At 34.9% G+C, this 26,732-nt stretch overlaps 1 protein-coding gene across 1 annotated transcript in view; it reads left to right on the forward strand.

Moving 5' to 3' along the window:
• Positions 1-26,732, forward strand: part of ATRNL1 (attractin like 1) — a 1,097,315-nt gene that overhangs the window by 281,560 nt on the left and 789,023 nt on the right. Inside the window, exon 20 of the mRNA XM_044665614.1 lies at positions 16,494-16,587. Coding sequence (XP_044521549.1) covers positions 16,494-16,587 — 94 coding nt within the window. The remainder of the gene's footprint in view (positions 1-16,493; positions 16,588-26,732) is intronic.

The following is a 26,732-nucleotide window of genomic DNA, read 5'->3' on the forward strand; positions in this document are numbered from 1 at the left end:
CCTATTGTGGACACTTACCTTAAGGGGTAAAAGCCATCATAGGAATCAAAATCGCTCTCTAGTCTTGATTTCCTTGTAGTTATTTGTATGTTTACTGTGGCAGTATTGGTAGGAACTGGTAATGTATGAGGACGAAGTTTTCTGAGAGCTAGGGCTGGTCATAGGCCGGGAGAAGGAAGAGGGGATGAAAGTTTAGTTAGGAGGTGTACAACATCAGAGAGGAGGGTCTTTATCTCAGACATATCCATCTGTTTATATATTTCAGGAGAAATAGGATTTTCCTCTATTGGTAATTCAGGAACAGGCTTAGAAAAATGAGACAATTTTTAGTAGCTTCAATTTCTTACCAAATAGAATCTAAAGTTTTCCCTAGCATTCAATTTCCCATATAGTTTGAACCAAATATATTTTTCTGCTTACTAAATTCTTCCCTTTTATGGACTTAATTCAAGTTGGATTATTCCTCATTCCCCTAATTACTTACCCCTTGTTCTGTCTCCAGGCATGGCCTTTCCTTCCTGGCTCTGACTATCCAAATGCTTGCCAATTTTTAAAGTCTCAGACTGAATGCTGCTTTCTCCTTGAATTCTCCCTTGATCACTTCAATCATAAATAATATTTTACTTCTCTGAATTTCCTTTGTCTCTTGTAACTCTATCATTATAATTTCAAAATTTGCTTTATATTTTGTTCAAAGTAATACTTTATGAAAAGAATCAGATGATCAGATTTTAAGTCCCTACTTCTCTCACTGTGTAATTTTGGTTAGACTCTTTGATTCTTTGAGTTTTTTAAATGTGTGAGTATGAAAATATTTCCATTACCTACTTCAGAAATATCATGAGGATCAAATGGCCTAACATTCAATCCTTTATAAATTATGAAGTAATAGGTGTATTTCAGTTATTTTTATTACCCGTTGAGCATGGATTTTTGTGTTTATGGTTTATCTTTTCTACTAGTTGGTAAGATCTTTGAATTCAGGGGCTGTTTCTTTTTTCTTTGTTTCTCTGTACCTATATATATCCATTTTAGTGAGCTGAAGAGTCTTCATGAGAGTGGTGTTGCCAAAACTTAAGGTACAGTGTAGTTTATTAGAAAGAAAACCAGACATGGTATCTTGGTTCAATCACCACCTCAAACTCCATATGTGACTTGACCTTCCCTTTTAAAACAATTTTAATTTTTTCCCTCAGTTACATGTAAGAAAAAAATTAACCTTGTTTTTAAAGAATTTTTGAGCCCATTTCTCCCTTTCTCTCCCTTCCTTCCTGAGACAGCAAACAATCTGATATAGATTTCACATATGTAATAAAGTAAAACATTTTTCCATATTAGTCATTTTTGTGGAAAAAAACCTTGACAAAAATATTAAGAAAATGAAATATAGTATGTTTTGGTCTATATTCAGAATCCATCATTTTCCCCCTCTAGAGACAGATGGTGTTTTTCACCATAAGTTCATGAGGATTGTCTTCCATCGCTGTATTGCGAAGTCATTCACATACTGTTACTATGTATAATATTCTTCTGTTTCTCATTTCACTTTGAATCAATTCATGTAGGTCTCTCCAGGTTTTTCTGAAATCATCCTTTCATTACACTTAAATTCTACTGACTTCATTTTCCTTCTTTATAAAACAGTGGTCTTAGACTCAACCTCAATGTCCCCTCCAACACTAGGTCTGTGATTATATAATTACGAGAGATATGGGCTCATATCCTTCCTCTGATACGTGACTTACCTTATTCTTGATTCTTTCATGTCTAAAATGATAATTTCAATAGTTTTTACCTTACAAAGTTGTCATACTGACAAGAGGAGAATTAATGCATATAAAAAATCTTGAAATCTTTAAAGTGTTATCTATATAAATGCCCATTGTTATTATAATTCTTATGATACTTGTGTAAATATTTAGAATGCCAGATAAAGCTTAGCACAAGAATTGTGTCATCTATATGCCATTGTTGTGAGAAAAGGATAATATATTATTTAATATATTTAAAGTTATAATTTTATTTATCAGTTATGCACAAGTAAATGAAAAATTGAAAAGTTGTCCAGACAAATTTGTTGAGGAGCCAATCTTTTATAAGAAAGAAAGAATGGTCATAGTTCAGGTCCATATGTTGCATATAATAAAATTAGAGAGATAAATATATAAAAATAAGTGTTTAATCAGTGCCTTACTCCATGCAGTCATTCTCTGAGTTGTACCAAAAAAGTAAGATATTAACCCTGTTAATAAAAAAATGACATTCTAATTGAGAAGATAAAGCAAGTAGATATAAAATAGAGAACCATTATATTCAGTAAAGTGATTAAGCTTTTCAATCTAGATGAGAAGATAAGATTATTAATTATGTTGTTAAAATAAAAGTGTTATATACATGTTTATTTTCATTTCACACAAATATGTTGTCTTTAACATAGTGAATTAAAAGAATTAATCCATCACCAATAGACCATGTTGTTTTTCTAGCAATAGTGATGCACTTGAATAGTATACATACTCTCCAGAGGCTTCTTAATGAGAAGTTTCATGCATTTGTGAGAATCTTAACTTTTGCTTTGAATTTATACAATCTGTTAAATATATTTTTCTGTAGAAGGGATATCATTTGAATCTCCAACTTTATCCATATTCATGACATATAGGTATGTTTTCTCTATACAAATCATATAATCATATGATAATTCTGGACTTAGTCTTGTTTAGCTTTCTCCATATTTTCATTTTTATTTTTTTATTTGATTATATTTTTATTTTTATTTTGAGTATTTTCCCATAGTTACATATTTCATGTTCTTTCCCTCTCCCCAAATCCCCCTAACCCCACGTTAGCTAACACACAATTCCACTGGGTTTTACATGTATCATTGATTAAGACTTAATTCCATATTATTGATAGTTGGACTAGAGTTATCATTTAGTGTCTTTATCCCCAATAATATCCCCATCAGCCCATGTGTTCAAGCAGTTTTTTTCCTCTGTGTTTCTCCTCCCACAGTTCTTCCTCTGAATGTGGCTAGTTTTCTTTCTCATAAGTCCCTCAGCCTTGCTCTTGATTCTTACATTGCTGCTAGTAGAGAAGTCCATTATGCTTGATTGTACCACAGGGTATCAGTCTCTGTGTATAATGTTCTCATGATTCTGCTGCTTTCACTCTGCATCAGTTCCTGGAGGTCTTTCCAATTCACATGGAATTCCTCTAGTTTATTATTCCTTTGAGCAAAATAGTATTCCATCACCAACAGATACCACAATTTGTTCAGCCATTACCCAATCGAAGGACATTCTCTCATTTTCCAATTTTTTGCAACCACAAAGAGCATGGCTATAAATATTTTTGTACAAGTCTTTTTCTTTATTATCTCTTTGTAGTATAAACCAAGCAGTGCTATGGCTGGATCAAAAGGCAGATAGTCTTTTTTTTTTTTTAAACCCTTGTACTTCGGTGTATTGTCTCATAGCTGGAAGAGTGGTAAGGGTGGGCAATGGGGGTCAAGTGACTTGCCCAGGTTCACACAGCTGGGAAGTGGCTGAGGCCGGGTTTGAACCTAGGACTTCCTGTCTCTAGGCCTGACTCTCACTCCACTGAGCTACCCAGCTGCCTCTTTTCTCCATATTTTTATAGATTAACTTTTGGAAAAATGTTAAATGTTATACTTTATTTATGATGTCACTCTTTAATAGTTTGTTTTGATCTAATGAGCAGCTAAAAGGATTCTGAGGAATCATAAACTTGGCAACAGGGAACACATTTTAAATCTAATTTCCAAATTTAAAAAGTGCAAAATAGAGAGAAGCTTCAGGTTTTTCAGCATTATGAACAGAATTTCCTTAAATAATGATTAATGAAACTTAACATGCTTTTATTTACTTGCTTTGATGTATCATGTGAATGAAAATCAGATTGTATCACTTAACCTCGAGTATAACAAATGTAATGTCATCAGCTAATTTTCAAGAATTAAAACAACATAGCATTTTTAAAATTAACTTTCTTTAATTAATGCACAATAGTTTTAATAGGTCAGAGTTAGAAATTGAAATCTAAAGTTCAGTGAAACATGTAAAAAGGGTAATTAGTGAATGTTTAAAAAGCTTATTAGTAGTGAAAATTGTCTTTGTGACTATTTTCTTGAAATAAATTGCTGTGAAATCATGTAAAACTCATAATTATTAATATGGGAAAACTCATAGCTTTGTACCTTTTATCCCATATGGAGCTAAATGGTACCATGGATAAAGAGTTGGCCTTGGTATTAGGAAGATTTGAGTTCAAATCCTGCCTCAAATACTAGTTCTGTGACATTAGCCAAGTCACTTAATCTCTCAGTCTCAGTTTCTGCATCTATAAAAAGGTATAATATCATCAGCCTCAAAAGGCTGTTATAAGGATAAAAAGGTTTCACATATGTAAAGTGCTTTGCTATATTTAATGCAATATATAATTGCTAGTTATTATTTACTAATTATTACTACATAAAATTGTCAGTGTTGAGAGAATATTTAATGATGTTCACAGGTATGTCAATGTAGCCATGTAGTATGAAAATTGAATCAGTTTCCAAGTAATGGATTGAATGTGACTTTTTACATTGATAAAATAGCATTGGTGATTTTAGTTTTTGAAATAGCATTTTTAAAAATTTTTATATATTTATGCTTTAAGGCAGTACTCATTGGTTATTAGTTAGTGTTGATCATCTAGCAAATTAATGTTGCCTATAGTTTAGCAAGTGGCTTTTCCAAGACAGGGGGTCAACAGTATTCTCATTCAAAGTAATTTTGCATTTATTTTAGGGATGCTTTCATCTAATAGGAGTGTTAGAGACTAGAAATTTACCTTTCATAACAGCCCCTCTGGACTCCCTCTCCAATCATATCCTCCCACCAGAAATAGCTGTTGGAATTGTAGATAGAGCACCGCACCTAAAATTAGGAGGACTGAAGTTCAAATATGGACTCAAATACTTACTACCTGTGTGACCCTGGACAAGTCATCTAACCTCTGCTTGCTTCAGTTTCCTCAACTCTAAAATTAGGATAGTAATCATACCTTGTAAGGTTATTGTGAACAACAAATGAGACAATATACATAAAAAGTACTTAACACAGTGCCTGTCATGTAGTAGATGCTATACAAATGTATATTCCCTTCCCTTCTCTTCATTGGCAGGTTGGGTCCCCAGAGGTCACTTGATTGTGTCTTGTTATGAGGGTGGTAAAGTCACTAAAGGGCCTCGAGCTGGTAACCAGACTAGCAGGAGATCGGGGTTGGATGTTATCAAGGTTGAGCAACCTCAGTTGGCAATGAACTTGGTATAGGTATAAATTCAAACCCTGGAAGCTAAGGGCCCAGTGAATCTTCACTGCTGGCTGTTAGGCTCCTTTAAGATGTGTGGTGGGCGGCCCCACCCTGCTGGGTAAGTGCCTCTTATTGGATGATGGCAGACCAGCAGGAAGTCGGGACTTGAACTTTGTTATAGGGGTAATTTGAAGGAAAGGTGTTTGGGATAAGGGAATTGAAAGGAGGATGATTGGAGACTTGGTAAGTGGATAGACTAGGCTACAAGTAGGCTGGGATTAAAGGAGATTCAGGGTAATATAGGACTGAAGTCAGGAGTATAACACAGAAGGGAAACAGAGATCTTTTTGGGAGAAGAGAAGTTAAACTAAACAAACTAATGCAGCAGGCTTATAGACTAGGACTTAGACTCAAACATAAGCTGAGGGAAACAGACTAGACTGAAATTAACAAATAGGCTTTAGTTAATTTCACAGGAAGGGACCTATTTTGAAGTAACACCTTCCTTCAAGATGGATGCCCAGCTTCTCTCTAAACCCAGAGTATGTTGTCTCTTTCCCTCTTCTTCCCTCTTGTTAACTAACAGACAAATTACACTAAATATGACTATTGAAACACAAAGGGTTTATTTATTTGAAGGATGTTGGTTAGGAAGGTGGATTAAAGGAAAGCCCTATCAGTTATCTCAGAAACCTCAGGTGGGGGAAGGGAAGTAAAGATGGAATCTAAGTAAGGACCTGCCTCACTCAGTTTTACAAAATGCTATCTAAAAGAAAATAAATGATGATTTGATTAAATTATAAATAAATTTGATTAAATTATAAATAATGCTGTCAATTAGATAACTCTTCTAAAAGAAAATAAATGATGATTTGATTAAATTATAAATAATGCTGTCAATTAGATAACTCTTCACAGATTTAACTCCTCTCTAATTACTCTCCTTATAAACTCCACAGCCACTAAGGTAAGGGAGGGAAGGCAGGGTGGTATTAGGAAAGGAAGATATAAAGGGTCTATCTAAAATAATAATTTCTTAAGTAAATCTATCAATGCTAGGCTAAATTTCAATATTGAAGCTAGATAATCTAAGAGCTCGATCATTGACTTCCTCCCTTCACGGAAGATCCAGTCAACTGCCTCTCCTCAAGATTCTAAAACCTCTAACAGCTTTTTGGAACTCAGCCAAAGCTAGAAAAACTATAACCCCAAATTCTGTATACTACAACTTCCTGCCCAGCAATGGAGGTTAGGTTCAACCTCAACTGAACCTCAAACTGCTCAGTATTCTCTCCTCTTCCCTAATCTCCTTAGCCTTGGTGGTTTAGGAATAATCACAAGATTCTCTGAATAAAGGCCAAGGGATTTACTGAAACTGGGGAAGGAATGGCCTAGGTAAGAGGGCTTTGGTGTTACTAAACTGTTGCTATGGTCAGCTGACTGGTGCTGGCTAAGGTCGTAAGAAGGTCTCGGCAGGCGAGGGCTGGCTCCGCCAGAGCTAAGCTGTCTCTGGTTAGAAACTAATTTGATCCTGTAGCTAATCAGTCAAAAAGGAAATAGATGTTGGGTTGCTCTTGAAAAAGGGACCTAATATCTAGGCTATCCTATTTTTCTACCCATGATTCCACTACCCTTTATCACCCTTCACCACCCTTCACCACCCTTTACCACCCAGGGCCCAGGGGGAAGGTCAGGGGTAAGTAGGTGATCAGGGTGAAGTCAGTGGAAAACACAACCCAGGGTTTGGTTTCCAGGGGCTTTTATAGTCTCAGCTCAACTGCCAGTTGGGCAGCTGGCACATGGCATATGCCATGCCAACATTCCATCCAAGGTAATTGACAACTTAGCGGAGGCTAATAGTGCAATGAGAAAACCCTGCATTACAGTCTCTCCTGAAGTTTCAGGCATGAATATTCTAATATTGTTCCTTATGAGACCTTTTAGGTATATTATGCATTATCTTTTAGTTAGCTTTACAAAAGGGTATTGATTGAGAGGATATAATAAGAAAGAACATTAAATATAAAATAATGTCTCTCTCCAAACATCAGTAACATAAAAGTGAATTATTTTGAGAAATTTTATTAACTAAGATAGAATCACAGGAACAATCCAAAAGATTTAACAAAATAACAGTATTCTTGAAATAAAGAATTTTGAAGGCTATAAGAATTATGATCAATACAATGACCATTCATGATTCCAGAGGACCAACAGAGGTGATAAATTTAAAGTTTAGATTGAGACGAACATATATTTTTATACATTTATGGTACATGAATGTAATATAATACTATATTCAATACAAAGTGAAGAAAGCAGAATCAAGAAAACAATATGCAAAATGACTACAATATAAATAGAAAGAACCACTACCTTAGAACAAAAAAAAATAATGTTGCAAAATTACAATTATTGAAATGAGTATTCAAAATAAATAATAAAATGAATAATCTTGGCCCAAATGAAGAGATATAGGAAGACATCTCTCCCATTATCTTTGCAGAGTTGAAGTCTCTGAATATATAATGTTAAAATTTACAATGAATTGATAGGTTTTGCTAATTTTTTTCTCTTCTTTAAGAAAACGTGTCATAAGGGAAGACTTTCTGGGAAAGAGATGAGTTGTAAGAGGGAAATTTAGGTATTTTATAGATATATATTTAAAACGTGGCCGCCAGGAATCAACAGTTCAGATTGATTCCGAAATTAAATCAGACCCAAGTCAGCATCGAGTTGAGGCAAGTTTATTTACAATCAGGAAGGTAAAAGTATAGGAATAAAGAGAAAGGGAAAGGCTAGTCCAGGCCAGGCCTGGACGAGAGAGAAGGTTAAAAGGCTAAATAAATGAAGCTGCAAGCCACAAGGCCCAGCAACCAGATAGGCTTGTGCCTATCTTAAGGCAGAGTTTAGAAGAGACCTAGGTAGGCCAAGGAAGTCAGCCTAACTTACCCACGTGACAATAAAGAGTGTAAGCATTCTGTGGTCTCAGGAGAGATCCTTCAGCACCAAGTGCAGAGCGGGAACTGCCTCCACAGGAAGTAACCAACTTACTTAAAGAGATAGTGTCTTTCATCACTTCCCGTGGGTCCACCACTAATTCAAATGGACAAATGGCAGTCTCTACATTGATTTGGACTGCCCAAAGGGCAGTCCCTTGTTCTTGATTTGTTACTTATTGTCACGTGTGGGTAACTCATCTCCCCTCCCACTAAGGAAGGTGAGGGTGACATCATTTCTATGCCTAGGTTAAGTAGGAGTCTAACTAGTAATGGGCTGGAACTAATTCCATTTACACAGAGTGATGTCAAAGGAAATCTAGGAAGTAAAAAACAAAGATATAAAAATATAAGTAATTTTTAAGGAAAAACCTTTAGACATAATAATTGAATGGAAAGGGATTGAATGGTACCCAGAGGTCATGGAGAGAGAGTATAAAGAACAGATTCTACCTTCTCAGTCTACAGGCCTGTACTTTGTCTTTTCCTCATCCACTGCCACTATTTTAATTCAGATATTCCACCATCTGATATGATATAAGAAGTGACCCATTATAGCATAATAACATAATGGAGTTGGCCTTGTTGACTCCATTCCTTACCTCCTCTGATCTGTACTTTACCTGATTTCAGATATCAGTTTTAAAAACAGCTTTTTACCCAATTGTTCCAAATGCTTACAGTATAAATTGCAAATTGATTCATTTGGTTTCAAGATTTTTCTCAACATGGTCCCAACATACTTTTTTTCTAGTCTTATTCTCCTACATTTTCCCACTTCATGAGTCCTCTGATTCAGCAAAACTGGACTCTTTAGTTTACTACTGGGTCCCTAAGTTTACCCTGAGATTTGGGATTCATAGAGAATAGTGGGAAAAAATAAATCAAAATTAAACTTCCCTCCTCTCAATAGAGAGGTTAGGGACTTTGGGAGCATAATGTTGCATATGTCTTCTGATGCTGACATTATTATAATCAATTTTACTTAATTATATTCCATTCAACATTTAATCAATTCAAAATCATTTACTAAGTAGTGACCATGTACCAGGCATTGTTTAGGCATGGAGGACACAACAAAACAAAATTTATTAAGTAAGCATTTCATGAAAATTTATACCAGACTAGTAAAGCAGCAGGGTACTCTGAGAGGCAGATGGGAGTAAGCATGGGCTAGGCAAATCAAACCTCTGCTACTTCATAAATCATTATCTATCTTCAGACAAAGATGGAGATCACTCAGGACCCTGAACATAAAGTGCCTTGGAACTGCCATACTACCAGTTTAGTACACTTAGCTGTCAACTTGAGAGGTAGCTCCTGTGGAGTTGCAGCTTTATAACTTTATAACTGTATTAAATACCCAGAATATAAAGTTCTTCTTACCAAAGACTTTGGCTCTATTATAAGATTCAACAGGATAAATTGGATTTCATCAGTGGAAATAATTTTAGAGAAATATTACCATATACTTTGCTGCTACCCCTCAAAGACCATAGGACCTTTCCATCTGATTTTCAGTTGAAAGCTTTTATATATGTTTTCTTCCCTTTGTGAATACCTTTAGAGAGGAGAAATTATTTCACTTTTCTATTTGTTTTCCCAGTGCTCTGCACACAGTAAATTTTTAATAAATGCTTAATTAATTAATTAAATACCTATTATATAAATCACTTTGAGCATACAGACAGCAAGGATACAGTGCTTGCTTTTAAAGAACTTATGTTCTGTTGAGAGGATATAGTCTTTACACAGACAAATCTATATATAGACAATTTAATATAATTTGCTATGTAAGTGGAAACATTACCAACTGAGAAAATAGGGAATAGCCTCGTGTAGGAGGGAGTAGTTGATTTGAACTTGAAGGAAAACTAAGATTCCATGAGGAAGGAGATGGTTTGTGGCATTAGTGATAGACTTCAGATATTGAATAGGGTGACAGATTGACATTCTTTAGCAAGACGATGAGTTTGGTTTGGGATCTGTTGAATTTTAGATACTTCTGGCTTATCCAGATGGAGATGTCAAGAAGACAGTAATTATTACAGGTTATAGCAGAAAATTAGTATTGGTTTAAAAAAGTTCATTATTAAAGTAACTAAAAGTGGCACTTGGAATAAATATATACTGTCTTCTCTTCATAGTCATCTCTACAGATTTACTTTTGAAAAGACTTGACTTGCTTTATTCAAAAAGTCTTCATTGTTATTCAATCATTTGCAACTTTGTGATCCCATTTGAGGTTTTATTGGCAATGATACTGAAATGGTTTGCATTTCTTTTTCTATCTCATTTATAGATGAGGAATCTGAGGCAAACAAGGTTAAGAAACTTCCCTGGGTCACATAGTTAGTTTCTGAGGCCAGATTTGAACTTGGGAAGATAAATCTTCTTGTGATTCCTAGCTACCTCATTAAGAACTGTCATAGTGAATATTTGGCCTGCTTGTTAGAGGCAGCTTATGTCAGCTTTACAGTCATTTGTGATATCCATTTTCTCCTCACTTATGTTGTTGTGCCTTTTAGAGGTAGTCCTCAGTAGGTGCAAATTCGTTTATTTATTTATTTATTTTTAAGGATTTATTTTTTTATTTTATTGATTAATTATGAAAACTTTTCCAGGGTTACATGATTCATATTCTTTCCCTTACCTCTTCCCACCCTCCTCCTGTAGCTGACCTGCAATTCCACTGGGTTTAATATGTGTCATTGATCAAGACCTATTTCCATGTTATTGATATTAGCACTAGGGTGATCGTTTAGAGTCTATATCCTTAGTCATATCCCCATCGACTCATGTGGTCAAGCAGTTGTTTTTCTTCTGTGTTTCTGCTCCCACAGTTCTTTCTCTGGATGTGGACAGTGTTCTTTCTCATAAGTCCCTCAGAATTGTCCTGGATCATTGCATTGCTGCTAGTACAGAAGTCCATTACATTCAATTGTGCTACAGTATATCAGTCTCTGTGTACAATGTTCTGGTTCTTCTCCTTTCTCTCTACATCAGTTCCTGGAGGTCTTTCTAGTTCACATGGAATTCCTCCAGTTTATTATTCCTTTGAGCACAATAGTATACCATCACCAATAGATACCACAATTTTTTCAGTCATTCCCCAATCGAAGGACATTCTCTTATTTTCCATTTTTTTGCAACCACAAAGAGCACGGCTATAAATATTTTTGTACAAGTCTTTTTCCCTATTATCTCTCTGGGGTATAAACCCAGCAGTGGTATGGCTGAATCAAAGGGTAGGCAGTCTTTTAAAGCCCTTTTTGGTCTGAGCTGGGATGTCCTCCTCTCTCCTCCCAGTCCTCCACTGAAGACCTCTCTTCTCTTTCCTCCTCTGGAGAATTTCCCAGAATTCTCTCTGATCTCAGCTGTCAGTAAATGTCTGCAACTCTTCACAACTCCTTCTCTGGCTCTTTTTGTCCCATCCCCCCTGCACAAAATCCCATCTTTACATACATAATGAAGTTTTAAAAAGAAATGGAGTTTCTTATCTTATATTTATATTTGCATTTATCTCATTTTTAGTGGAGCATTCTTTTTAATATATGTTATTTTTTCCTAATTACATGTAAATATTTTTTAAAATTTGTTTTCTAAAATTTTTATTTCCAAATCTCTCCATAGCTCCCTTTCTTCTTCTCTCTTCTTTTTCCCTAAGATGGCAAAAAATTTGATCTAGGTCAGTGATGGGCAAACTTTTTAAAGAAGGATCCAAAGGAAAGGAAATGCTCATCTATAAGTCTGTTTCTAAGGCAACTCTTTCAAAGTTTCATTGTATTGTATCCTATACATTGTATTAATCAGATTAGGAATAATGTCTTGTGGCATGATAGAAAATTTCAGGGGGCCACATTTGGCCTACAGGCCGTAGTTCATCCATCACTGATTAGGTTATAATTGTGCAATCATGCAAAACATATTTCTATTTAGGTCATGTTGTGGAATAAAAATACACACACACACACATATATGACCAATAAAGAAAATAAAGTAAAAAATAGTATGCTTTAACTTTCAGACTCATCAGTTCTTTCTCTGGAGGTGGATAGCATTTTTTCATCATGAGTCCTTTGGAATTGTCGTGGTTCTTTGTATCATTGAGATGAGCCAAGTCATTCACAATTGATTGTTGTACAATATTGCTCTTATTGTGTCCTATGTTCTTCTGGTTCTGCTCACTTCACTTTCCATCAGTTCATATACGTCTTTCCATGTTTTTCTGAAATTGTCCTGTTCATCATTTCTTATAGCTCAACAGTATTGTGTTACAACCACATACCACAACTTATTCAGTCATTCCCCAACTTAAGGACTTTCTCTCAATTTGCATTTCTTCGCCACCACAAAAGAAGCTGTTATAAACATTTTTGTATGAATAGAACCTTTCCTAACCTTTAAAAAAAAACTTTTTAGAATACAGACCTGGTAGTGATATTGCAGGATCAAACAAAGGGTTTTCACTGTTTTAAAACCCTTTGGGCATAGTTTAAAATGGCTACGCAGAATGGTTGGATCAGTTCATAACTCCACCAATAGCACATTAGTGTCCCAGTTTCCTCACATCTTCCCTAACATTTATCATTTTCCTTTTCCGTTATATGTGATGCCAATCTAAAAGGTGTTAGGTGGTCCAGCAAAGTTATTTTACTTTACATTTCTCTAATCAGTAGTGATTTAGAACATTTTTATATGACTATAGATACCTTTGATTTCTTCATCTGAAAATAGTTTGTTAATATACTTTGAGAATTTATTACCTGGAGAATGATTTGTATTCTTACAAATATTTGAGAAATGAGGTCTTTATCAGAGTTGCTTGCTGTAAAAAATATTTTTCGCAATTTTCTGCTTTCCTTCTAATCTTGCTTGCATTGATTTGCTTGTGTGAACCCTTTTAAATTTAATATGATCAAAATTATCCATTTTATATGTCATAATGCTATTTATTTCTTGTTTAATAATAAATTCTTTCCTTATCAATAGGTCCAAGATAGAATTCACATTCTATGCTCTCCTATTCATATTCTATGCTCCTCTAATGTGATTAAGTGATTACCCTTTATGTCTAAATCATATATCTATCCATATGATGTAATATACACATATAATAAAGATATATAGTAAAAGTGTGAGGTATTAGTCTATATCTAGTTTCTTATTTTTCAATGAATTCAGAACCTGACTTACCATCTTCTTCTCTTCCAATTCCTGATCAAGAAACTTCTTGAGCTTTCTAAAGCCTTTGTTCTTATTAAGAACCCTCTCCTACTAAATATTCCCACTTATTTGAGTTTTCATGATATTGTTCTCTCTGGTTCTCTGCCTCCTTCTCTGATTAGTCCTTCCCATTGTGCTTTGTTGACTTATCATCCAAATCATGCCCGCTACTGTGACTATTCCTCAAGACTCAGTCTAGGCCCACTTTTCTTCTCTTTGGTCCTTTCTCCTTCATAACATCATTAGCTCCCATGGATTTAGTTACCATTTCTATGTAAATGATACATCCAGACTGATGTATTGAGAGTTCATTTCTCCCCTGAAATTCAATCCATTTCAATATATGCTCCACAAAGTTAATGAAGTTATTTTCTTTAAATTCTTATCTATTTAAATCATACATGACTCAATAAATCCCAGTGGCTCTGTAATTAACTTGAATTTAAACTATAAACTCCTTAGTTTGACTCTTGAAGCCTTTTACATTCTGGCATCAACCTATTTTTATTTAAAATTTTGGAGTAGGAATTATTTTATTTTTTTGTGTCTGAATATCTGTTGCTTAGCATAGTATCTAGTATGCTCTGAATAAATTTGCACTTTGGTTGGTTGATAAACTTTATTGACTGATAATTTTTTTATTTCCTTATATTGAGCTGAAGTCTTTCTCCCTATAGCTCCTACCCAGTTATGAAAGATCTTTTTTGTTAGAGCTATGCTAAATAAACGAATCACTTTACTATATGATAGTACCTTAGCATTTGAGGACAACTATCATGTTTTTCTCTCCTCCATTCCATGATAGCACTATTTCCTAGTTTTGCTCTTTACCTTAATATAGCTGAGGTCCAAGTGTTTGGCCCCTGAAGTGCTATTTTGAACTAGTTTTAAAAAGTTATTTTTTCATGTAATAGGGGAAAATATTATTAAAACAATAATAAAAATAAACTAATTTCAATAAAATAATTTTAAATTCTTTAGAAAGACTTTAGTCAAGTTATCAAAAGAACATTGTTTTTCCTAAAATTATTCTTAAAGTCTTGGTATATAAGGCAAGAGAATATATTTGTATATGCTCATTAATCTGAGAAAATGTTTTTGTGAAAGTCAGCTAACAAAAATACCTTATATTTGTATGAAGCTGTTAACATTTATTTGCATCTTTGTGTGAATTATTTAATCTTGGTAGTGTAACTTCAAAGCATTTAGAAAAAATGCAGGTAAGGATTTCAGCATATTTTTTTTATCAAATATCCTTCATATATTTGATAGAGATTCATTCCATACATTAAGCTCATTTCTTTCTTTAGAGCCAAAATACTAAAAATAATTCTCTTGAATATGGTGAAGGAAGGAAATATTGCACTTCTGTGCTATTCTCTAGTAAGGAGGGAATTAATATCCTCTCTTTGTAAATTCATGAAGGAAAATGGAGAGAGGAAGATAACTTTCAGATCTATAATTATAGCTTTTGAGCTGCAATACCACAAGCCCATCTTTTTTTTTTCATCATTTTCCCGTTGTTGTTAATGATACCACCATTTTTCTCTTAGGTCTTCAATTTTGGTACTATCTTTAACTGTTTATTCTCATTCACCCCACATATCTATTTAGATGCCAAATCTCATTGTTTCTCTAGCCACAGTTCTCATAAATATTCTCTTTTCTCCAATTTCAGAACCATTGCCCCACTTTGAGCTCTTATTTCTTCTTACATGGATAATTTCTTTATCAACCTAATTTGTCTTAATGCCTTAAGTCTTTCCCACTCTCCAACATAATATTCATATGGCTGCTTCCTAAAGCACAGATTTGATCTTATCCTCCCTCCTACTCAGCAAATTTGCAGGGGTTCCTTTTTATTTCTAGGATGAAAATGAGTTCTGTCATTTAAAGTATTGCATGTTATTTAAAGCTCAACCTGGCCCCCATCTACCTCTCTAGTTTTATTAAACATTATTCCCCATTCTGCATCTAATGTCTGGTCATAACTAGAATTCTTTTCATTCCATATACAGAGCTCAAGTCAGATTATAAAGGGTTTTAAATGTCAAAATGAGGAGTTTGTAGTTTATTCGAGAGGGGATAGGGAGTTATTTTATCTTTTAGAGCAGTCAAATGACATTGTGCAACCAGTGTTCTAAGAATATAATTTTAGCAATTTGAAGTAGTGTTTATACAATGGCACTTGACAATTGGAGAATTTGTCAAAATTTTTAAAAATGGATTTAAAAATGTCTTGAATTTCCTATTAGTTAAAAATATATATATTAAGCTGTTACTATATATCTGATGCTATTATAAGTAATGGGATTCAAAGAAAAGCAAAAACAAAGTATGTTCATTCAAGGAGCTCATATTCTGCTGGGGGGAAAGCCACTCCTGTCTGGCAAAAAGTTAATATTGAATTATATTTATTCAATATTATTGCTTTATTTGATACAAATCTTTTGTATAAATATATTTAATAAAGTACTTTGATTCTTATGTGACTAGATGCTGGCCTGTAAAAGTCTAGTTAGACTTAGGATGAAACTATCACATGAAAAACACACACATTATATACATATATTTATATCTATATACATTTCATAAAATGAATTACATCCCTTACAAATTGAATTTCATTTGGGAATTTGAGAACATTCGGGGAACAACATATGGATGGGAAATTGTTGCTTATTTTACACATACACTACTAATAAAATTCCCTAAATATTGAATCAAAACTATAGCAGTTCCAAAATATTTTTGTATTAGATATTTAATAATATATATTAATTAAAGTATAATTAAATAATGTATATGTTTGAGTGCTAAGTAATTATGACCATAATGATAACGACCATATAGCTTTATACATAACCGAAGCATTGTTACCATAACTACACATTCTGCAATGTATATATTTATGACAAATCCATTCTTCTCTCTCACTCTTTTTTTTAGCTTGTACATGCAGCGGTCATGCAAATATTTGCCATATGCACACAGGAAAATGTTTCTGTACAACTAAAGGAATAAAAGGAGATCAGTGCCAGTTGTAAGTATAAATGACATATGCTGGGAAATGTTTTAATTCAATTTTGTTTTTACTAGGAAGAAATACATTAACATTTTCAATCTTAGTTTTGCTTTAGCAAAATTATTTTCCCTTACCCTAAGCCTATGGTTTCTCTAGATTTTTGTTGAATGCAGCCTCATATAACACCAACTTTCTAGTTATTTAGATTTGTAGTATTGGAATTTTTTTCAACTCTTTCTTGTCACTTGTGCCTAGTATTCACTAAGTTGTGAAATCTTGTAATTTATATACCATCTACATCCTTCCTCTTCTCTCCATTCACATTGCTACTATCTTTTTTTTTTTTAAATCTTTTTTTTTTAAACACTTAACTTCTGTGTATTGGCTCCTAGGTGGAAGAATGGTAAGGATGGGCAATGGGGGTCAAGTGACTTGCCCAGGGTCACACAGCTAGGAAGTGTCTGAGGCCATATTTGAACCTAGGACCTCCTGTCTCTAGGCCTGACTCTCAATCCACTGAGCTACCCATCTGCCCCTCTACAATCTTAATTATTAGCTGTCATCTAGACTACTATACAGTTTTTCCTAATTGTAATTTACCTTCAATCTCTTACCCTTCCTAATTTGTCTTCCACATTATTTTTATTTATTATTATTCCTGTTGACTCCTTCAGAGCATAGGGCCGCAACCATCGTCTTCCACTTAGCTGCCAAAAATACTCTTCCTAAAGCATAAACTTTAGAGGAATGAGGGAAGAGAACAAGTATTAATTGCCACTATGTTTCAGGCCCTGTGTTAGATGTTTCACAAATATCTCATATTTATAACAACCCTGGGAGGTAGGTGTTATTAAGAACTCTATTTTATAGTTGAGGCATGTAATGAATAAGGGGCTATAGCTAGTAATAATAATAGAAGGAGGAGCTAGCAATAGTGAGGAAGGTATGGGCCGGTACTGGAAGGGGGAAAAGGGGGTTTTATGGGTTCAATATATTAGAAGATGATTGCCAGAGGATTGAACTATTATCAATCCTCAATAAAGAATAATCTCAAGTCAAAATTGACTTTTATGCAAGTTTATTTACAATTAGGAAGGTTGAAGGTAGGGAAATTGAGAGAGAGAAACTCTGGCCCGGACCAGAGGCCCGAACCAGGTAGGAATTTAGAGGCCCCAGCAGAGGGGCACAGAGTTAATTAAACAAGGCTTCTAACCAGAAGGCCTCCTCCAAGAAGAGAGGCCTCCTTGAGGCTAGAGCCTCCAGAATCTCCAAGGGAAGAGAAAGAGAGTCAGCCTAACTTACCCAAGTGACAATTCAGAGGGAAGCAGTCAGAGGTTCCACAAGAGTCTCAGCATTCCAACACTCCTCCATGAACCAGAGAAGGTACTTCCCCAGATGCTCTCTTCCACCAAAGACCCTTGCTGACTGAGGACCTTCTCCTTTTAAAGGGGTCACTTATGCATCACTTCCTGTTCCTCCCTTATAATTTGCATGCCCAATCACAATAGGCTATTCTCATAGTACTGCCTAGGGAGTGGGTCAGTTGATTCTGATTCATCATCCACTCTAGCACACATGGGTTATGGACCTCCCAGAATTAGAGGTGTTCTCACCTTTGGTGATTAAATCTAAAGATGGGGAGTGTAGACTTAATCTAATTATCACAGTACCAGGGCTTGTCTTGAAACTGAATATAAATGATTCAAGGATCCAGCACCCAGGCTAGCAGAGAGATAGGAGAAACTCTCTCTTGCTAGGCACCAAGCTCCTTTAAGATGAATAATCTACAGTCCCTGTCCTGATGAGGAAGTGACTTCTTATTGGTATATATAGAAATTTGACAGGAAGGGAGTTTGACACTTCCTATCCAACAGTAATGCAGTTTATCCCTGCTGCAGCTCTTCAGAATCTTTAGGGAGCAGTCTCTGCTTGGCCTTAGATGGGGTAGGCCATAACCACAAAGTTCTTAGATTAAAGCTAAAGGATTTATTAAAAAATGGGATATAGGAGAAAATGTATTAGAAAGAGGGTCAGGTAGAACTAGGAACTAAGGTCAGATGATTTCTCAGACTTAAGATGCTGTAAGGTCTTTCCTGAATGCTCCTCTGTCAGAATGATGTGGTCTCTTTGGTAATAAATAAAATTATTCTTTGGCTAAAGGATGGTTTGGTTTGCCCAATGTGATGTTAGTATAGTCCTTCAGAATTGATTTGACCCTATTGTAGCCTAAATCTACCCACGTTCCCGCTTCCACCTCCCTGGATCCCAAAGAGGTATAAGGGCAAAGTGAGAAGTGAACCAAGTCAGGGTCTATCAGCTCTTTATATACCCTTGCTTCCAACTGCCAGGTGGCACCAGCTGCCTGGCTCATGCCAGGTTCCACATTCTAACTAGGGCAAACAGCCAACTTTCCCCATGGAAATATGGCAGTATGATTTTCCATATTACAGGCAATTGAATCTAACAGAGAAGAAGTGACTTGCCCACAGTCACGTAGTCATTATCTTGAACTCAGGCTATTTTTTACTCTAAGTCTAGTGCTCTATCCACTTTGGCACTACCAATGACTTCACCATGATATTAAAGCCTTCAGTGGTTTCTTATTACATCTAGAGTAAAATTCAAAGTCTTTAGCTTGGCATTTAAAATCTAAATTATGTGATTTTATTTTTTTATTTATTTAGAATATTTTTCAGTGGTTACATAATTCATGATTTTCTCCACCCCTCTTCCCTCCCCTCCCCAGAGATGACAAGCAATTCCACTGGATTATACATATACCATTGTTCAAAATCTACTTCCATGTTATTCATATTTGCAATAGAGTGATCTTTTAACATCAAAACCCTAATCATATCCCCATCGAACCACATGATCAATCCTATGTTTTTCTTCTACATTTCTGTTCCCATAGCTCTTTATCTAGATATGGACAGCATTCTTTTTCATAAGTTCTGCTGGATTGTCCTGGGTCATTACACTGGTGCTAGTAGAAAAAGTCTATTACATTTGATTGTGCTATAATATATCAGCATCTGTGCACAACATTCTCCTGGTTCTGTTCCTTTTGCTTATATCAATTCTTGGAGAGCTTTCCAGTTCACATGGAATTCCTCCAGTTCATTATTCTTGTCAGCACAATAGTATTCTAACATGATCAGATACCACAATTTGTTCAGCTATTCCCCCATCGAGGGATACCCCCTCATTTTCCAATTTTTTGCCACCACAAAGAGTGCTGCTATAAATATTTTTGTATAAGTCTTTTTCCTTATTATCTCTTTGGGGTACAAATATAGCAGTGGAATGGCTGGGTCAAAGGGTAGTAGGCATTCTTTTAAAGCCCTTTGTGCATAATTCCAAATTGCCCTCCAGTACGGTTGGACTGATTTACAACTTCAAAAGAAGTGTTTTAGTGTCCCAATTTTGCTGCATTCCCTTCCACATGCATCACTTTCCTTTGCTGCCATATTGGCCAGTCTGCTAGGTGTAAGGTAGTACCTCAGAGTTGTTTTAATGTACATTTCTCTAATTGGAGGATTTAGAATATTTTCTCATGTGCTTATTGATAGTTTTTCTTCATGTGAAAACTGCCTATTCATATCCCTTGATCATTTGTCCATTGGGGAATGGCTTGATTTTTTGTAAATATGACTTAGTTCCTTATATATTTGGGAAATTAAACTTTTGTCAGATTTTTTTATAAAAATATTCTCCCAGTTTTTTGATTTCCTTTTAATTTTGGTTGCATTGGTTTTTTTTTTTTTTACAAAACCTTTTTAACTTGAAATAACCAAAGTAATTCATTTTACATTTTGTAATGATCTCTATCTTGTGCTTAGTCTTAAATTCCTTCCTTTCCCACAGGTCTAACAGGTATATTATTCTATGTTCACCTAATTTATTTATGATTTCTTTCTTTGTATTTAAGTCATTTACCCATTTTGAATTTATCTTAGTATAGGATGTAAGATGTTGATCTGGACCTGATTTTTCCCATACTGTTTTCCAATTTTCCCAGCTGTTTTTGTCAAATAATGTGTTCTTGTCCCAAAAGCTGGAATTTTGGGGTTTATCAAACACTAGTTTGCTGAGGTCATTTACCCCTAATCTATTCCATTTATCCACCCTCCTGTCTCTTAGCCAGTACCAGATTGTTTTGATGACCATTGCTTTATAGTACAGTTTAAGATCTGATACTGCTAGGCCCCCATCCTTCACATTCTTTTCATTATTTCCCTTGATATTCTTGATCTTTTGTTCTTCCAAAATGAATGATGTTATTATAATTTTTTCTATTTTGTTAAAAAATGTTTTTTGGTAGTTTGATAAGTATGGCACTGAATAAGTATATTAATTTGGGTAAGATTATAATTTTCATTTTGTTAGCTCATCCTACCCATAAGCAATTAATGTTTTTTCCAATTATTTATATCTAGTTTTAATTGTGTGAAAAGTGTTTTGTAGTTATGTTCATGTAATTCTTATGTTTATCTTGGCAGATAGATTCCTAAATATCTTATATTGTCTAGAGTGATTTTAAGTGGAGTTTCTCCTTCTAAATACTGCTGCTGAATTTTCTTAGAAATATACAGAAATGTTGGTGATTTATGTGGGTTTATCTTGTACCCTAGAATTTTGCTAAAGTTGTTAATTATTTCCACTAGGCTTTTAGTTGATTTTCTATGAATTTGGTAAGACTCCTTCTTTGCTTATTTTGTTAAATAATTTGTATAGTATTGGTATTGGTTTCTCTTTAAATGTTTGATAGAATTCACTTTTGAATCTATCTGGCCCTGAGGATTTTTTATTAGGAAGTTTCTTAATGGTTTGTTCAATTTCTTTTTCTGAGTTGGGATTGTTTAAATATTCAATTTCTTCTTTTGTCAATCTAGGCAATTTATATTTGTGTAAGTATTCACCCATTTAACTAGATTTCCATATTTATTGCCATATAATTGGGCACAATAGTTCTTAATAATTACTTTAATTTCCTTTTCATTAGAGGTGAGATCACCCTTTTCATCTTTAATACTGTTAATTTATTCTCTTCTTTTTTTGTATTTGTATTAATATAATACAAATTATATTATTTTATTAGCTAGTACTTTATCTGTTTTATTTGTTTTTTTCAAAGTACCAGCTCGTAGACTTATTTATTAGTTCAATAATTCTTTTACTTTCAATTTTATTAATTTCTCCTTTAAAATTTGGGATTTCCAATTTAGTTTTTATCTGGAGATTTTAATTCGTTCTTTTTCTAATTTTTTAAGTTGCAACCCCAATTTATTGATCTCTATTTTGTTACTATAGGCACTGAAACATACAAAATATCCCCTGAGTGATGCTTTGTGTCCATCCCATAAGTTTTGATATGTTGTGTTTTCATTGTCATTTTCTTTAATGAAGTCTGTAATTGTTTCTATATTTTCTGTTTTGACCCACCAGTTTTGAAAAATTAGATTATTTACTTTCCAATTAATTTTAAATTTGCCTTTCCATGGACCCTTGTTAATTATAATTTTTATTTCATTATGATTTAAAATTTTTGCTTTTATTATTTCTTCTTTTCTACATTTGTTTGTAATATCTCTATGCCCTAATACATGGTCAATCTTTGTATATGTACCATGTATTGCTGAGAAGAAGTTATATTCCTTTTTATCCTTGTTCAATTTTTCCAGTTATCTATTAATTCTAATTTTTTCTAGCATTTCATTCACTTCCCTTACTGCTTTAGTATTTATTTTTCTGTTTGATTTATCTAGTGCTGAAAGGGTAATATTGAGATCCTTCACTAGTATGGTCTTATTATCTATTTCTTCCTTGAGCTCATTTAATTTTTACTTTAGAAATCTAACTGTTATACCATTTGGCACATAAATGTTTAGTAATTATATTACTTCATTGCTTATAGTACCCTTTAGTAAAATGCAATTTCCTTCCTTATCTCTTTTAATCAGATCAATTTTTACTTTAGCTTTGTCTGGTATCATGATTTCTGCTCCTGCTTTTTTTTTAACTTTAGATGAAGCATAATAAATTCTGTTGCAGCCTTTCACCTTGAATCTTTATGTGTCACCCTGCCTCAAATGTGTTTCTTGTAAACAACATAAAGTAAGATTCTGTTTTTTAATCTATTCTATTTGCTTATGTTTAATGGCTGAGTTCATCCCATTCACATTATTTGTTATGTTATGTTATGATTACTATTTATTGCCCTCCATCATATTATCTCCTTTAGATTTTGCTGTAGTACCTTTTACTCTGTACCTTTTCACCAGTATTTTGCTTTTTGTCACCTCCTCCCCCTCACTTCCCTCTCCCTTAAATTACCTCCCTTTTCCCTTGTCTTATTCACCTTCTATTTTTCTGTAGGGTGATAGAATTCTATACCCCACTGAGTATAATTGTTTTTCCCTTTCTGAGCCAGTTACAAATTGTCCCTCACCACTCTTATCCTCCCTTCTCTGTAATGATTTTTCACACCTCTTTATGTTATATAATTTACCCCATTCTTTCTCTCCCTTCACTTTTCTCTCAGTGCAACATTTTCTTTCAGTCCTTGATTTTTTACACATCTTTCATATGCTTACACATCATACATACATATAATTTCATATCATCACATTTACATATATATCATATCCTCTTCTAATATCTTATACATCATATCATTGTGATCAGATGATTACTTCTCCATCTTCTTTCTGTGTAAATTCCTTCTATCTTTTCTACTACTAAGAGTAATTTTGGAGAATTAAAGGTATCCTCTTTCCATGTAGTCATATAAATGTTTTGATCTTGACAAGTCCCCCTTTTTTACTCTTTCTTATTTACCTTTTTGGAATATACTCATTTTTGCTGTTTAGGTGACTCTGGTTGTAAACCTAACTCTTTTGCCTTTCTGAATATCATATTCCATGCCTTCAGATACTTTAATGTAGAAGCTGCAAGGTCCTGTGTGATCCTAATTGTAGCTTTATGGTATTTGTATGTTTTCTTTCTGGCTGTTTGAAGTACTTTTTCCTTGACTTGGTGGCTCTTGAATTTAGTTATTATATTCCTGGGAGTTGTCATATGAGGATTTCTTTCTAGAGGTGATCTGTGAATTTTTTCAATTTCAATTTTATTTTCTTGTTTGAAGATCTCTGGGCAGTTATCTTTGATAATTTCTTGTAATATGATATCTTATGTTTTTTCTTGATCTTGGCTTTCAGGTAGTCCAATAATTCTGGTATTTGTCTCTCCTAGATCTATTTTCTAGGTCAGTTGTTCTTTCAATAAGATATTTCATGTTTTCCTCTGTTTTTTTCATTCCTTTGATTCTGCTTTATTGTTTCTTGGTTTCTCATGATATCATTAGTTTCTAGATGATCAATTCTGATTTTTAAGAGCTGAATTTCCTTTGTCAGTTTTTGGTTCCTTTTCAAATGGTCCATTTCTTCTTTTATCACTTTCATTTATCCTTTCCACTTTTCCTCTATCTCTCTTAATTGGTTTTTGAAGTCTTTTTTGAGTTCTTCCAAAATATGTGTCCAGTCCATATTTTTATTTTGTTCTTTGCATGTGTTTCCTTTGCTTTCACTGTCTCCTGTGTCTGTATCTTGCTCTTTGTCTACATAAAAATTCTTTAGAGTTAGGTGCTTTTTTTGTTGTTTGCTCATTTTCTCTAACTGTAGGTAGGCTTTGGGTCATGATGTGGTGGTCTGAGGGCCGAGAGCTCTGAGAGCCCCCTCCCCCTCCTTGTCCAATTGACCTTTGAGATGCTGACTGCTTAAACACTTGCCTCAGGCTTAGGTGTAAACTTTTGATTTCACTCTGATCTTGATCAGGTCAGGAGCTGATCATATTCTAGCCCCAAACTTTGGCTCAAGTTTTGGTCTCACTGTGTTCTTCATCCAATCAGGCACACCCTTGATTGTTCTGTCTTGGAGCTCAGGCCTGTGAGGGGGTGAAGGGATGAAGGTAGGAGGATTGGAGGAATGGGAGAAAGGAGAGAGGAAGGTAGAGGAAGGGAAAGAAAGGTAGCGGGTCCTAGCCCTTGAGGGGGAAATTGACCAGAGCCCTTTGGGGCTCAAATAAAAGATCTGAGAGCAACTTTAGGGTTTAGAATAGCTAGGTTTTATTTAACTTAGAAAGGGGAAGATTTAGGAAAAACTAGGAGGTAGATAGAAAGGGAAAAAGGCACCGAGAGAGAGCTCAGGATCCAGGAGCCTCTGGGCTCCAGAGAGCTAGGGAGACTCCAGGGTAGAGAGTGCTGCAGGGTAGAGTGAGTTCCAGGGTAGAGAGACCAGCCAGCCTCCAGGGTAGAGTGAGCTCCAGAGTAGAGAGACCAGCCAGCCTCCAGGGTAGAGCAAGCTCTAGGGTAGAGAGAACTACCAAGAGCTCAGGGTAGAGAAAAAGAAAAGATGCCAAATTTTCTCTTCTATACTTTCTCTGACACCTCCCACAAAGGAAGTGGGAGGTGTCAGGGGAAGTTGTAGCAGAGGGAGTCCTAGGAGTTGTAGTCTTCCAGGGCTTACAACAATTTCAAATGACACAGGCCCAAGCTTTAGGCAAAAAGATCAGTGCTAAGTGCTTAGTAATGTCAGCCCCCCTCAAAATGTGAACTACATCCTTATCTCAAGTCCAGAGTAGAATTCCCTGGGCTGGAGCTCCAGACTTCCCCAGAGGTTTGAATTTTCAAGGGCTATGGGTTGGCTTGTACCTCTATTTGCCCAGGCAGTATCTCAGGTTCTGGACATTGGTTTGGGTATAGATTCCAAAATGTGAACAGTGTGACAGTGTGTGTGTGTGTGTGTGTGTGTGTGTGTGTGTGTGTCTTGCTCTTGGTTTGCTCTTCCCTTGCTATAACTTCTTGCTGTGTCTGCTCTCCTGTCATCCCAGTGCCTTAGTAAGAGGTAAAAAGGGGTTTTGGTTGGGTGAATATTAAAAGATTTAGTTGCCAGGGAATTGAGTAATTATCAATCCCCAATTAAAGAATATCCTCAAGTCAAAATGACCTTTATGAAAATTTATTTACAAATGGAAAGAGGAAGAGAAAATAAGAAAATCAGAGAGAGGATAGCATAAATAATCTAACACACTAAGTAATTTACTCCGGCCCCCTAGTTTAATCCAGCAGATCTAATTAATCCTCAGTAGGAGGAGGCTCATTCTTGAGCCCAAAGCCAGAGGTCCCCAGAGGACAGAAGGGCCAGAGAGTAGAAGATGAATGAAGCAGAAGCTTCAGTCACAGAATCTCTTCTTTGAAAGGGGAGTTCCTTTAGAGAAGTCCAGGAAGATTTAGTCTTTACACTCACCACCTGTTATTCCAAAGGAGAGATTAACAGCAGTCTCATTTAGTCCAAGGTCTCAGTCAATGGTTGGAGCTTCTCCAGGTCCCAGTCACCCACCACATGAAGAAGCCAACAGCCATGAGCCAAGAGCATCCAGGAGAGCAAGTCCCGGAAGTTCTTTCACTTCATCTAGGCCATTTCTTTCATCACTTCCTGTGCCTTCCTCTTAGTTTGCGGGTCCAATCACAACAGATGCTTTTCTTAGGACTGCCTAGGGGGCAGTCAGTCAATTCTGATTTGTCACCCATTCTTGCACATGTGGGTCACAGATCTCCCTACTTGAGAGTTAAGAGGTGTTGTTTACACTTTTGATGATAAGATTTAAGAATGAGAAAGATAGATTTAATTTCATTATTATACCTTAGATATTCTTTGACTACCTTTTGGGTTTTTTTTTTCTCAAAAGTTGTTTCACTCTGTCTTCTTGTTGGTTTTTTCACTCTTGTATTTGTTTTGTGGTGATATTTTAACCTTGGTTGGAGAAGATTTTCATTGTGGAGCATAGCTGCTCTGAATTACTCTGCCATCTTGGCTCCATCCCCCTGAGATTTTATTTTATTTTTTGCTGTTTTCTATTTTTAATTTATTTTTACAAATTATATCTAATAATGAATTTCCATATAAGCTTTTCCAAGTTATATGATTTAACTTACCTCCCTCCCTCCTTTCTGTATCAGTCTTTTCAGCTGGGGTCCCATTTACTGTCCCCTTAATTTTCTCTAAAGTGCCAACTCCTGGCTACTTATGTGAATTGCTTTCCTTTTTAGTTATATATATATATATATATATATATATATATATATATATATATATATATATATA

This window comes from Gracilinanus agilis, chromosome 2 (assembly GCF_016433145.1).
Source record: "Gracilinanus agilis isolate LMUSP501 chromosome 2, AgileGrace, whole genome shotgun sequence".
Taxonomy (NCBI): domain Eukaryota; kingdom Metazoa; phylum Chordata; class Mammalia; order Didelphimorphia; family Didelphidae; genus Gracilinanus; species Gracilinanus agilis.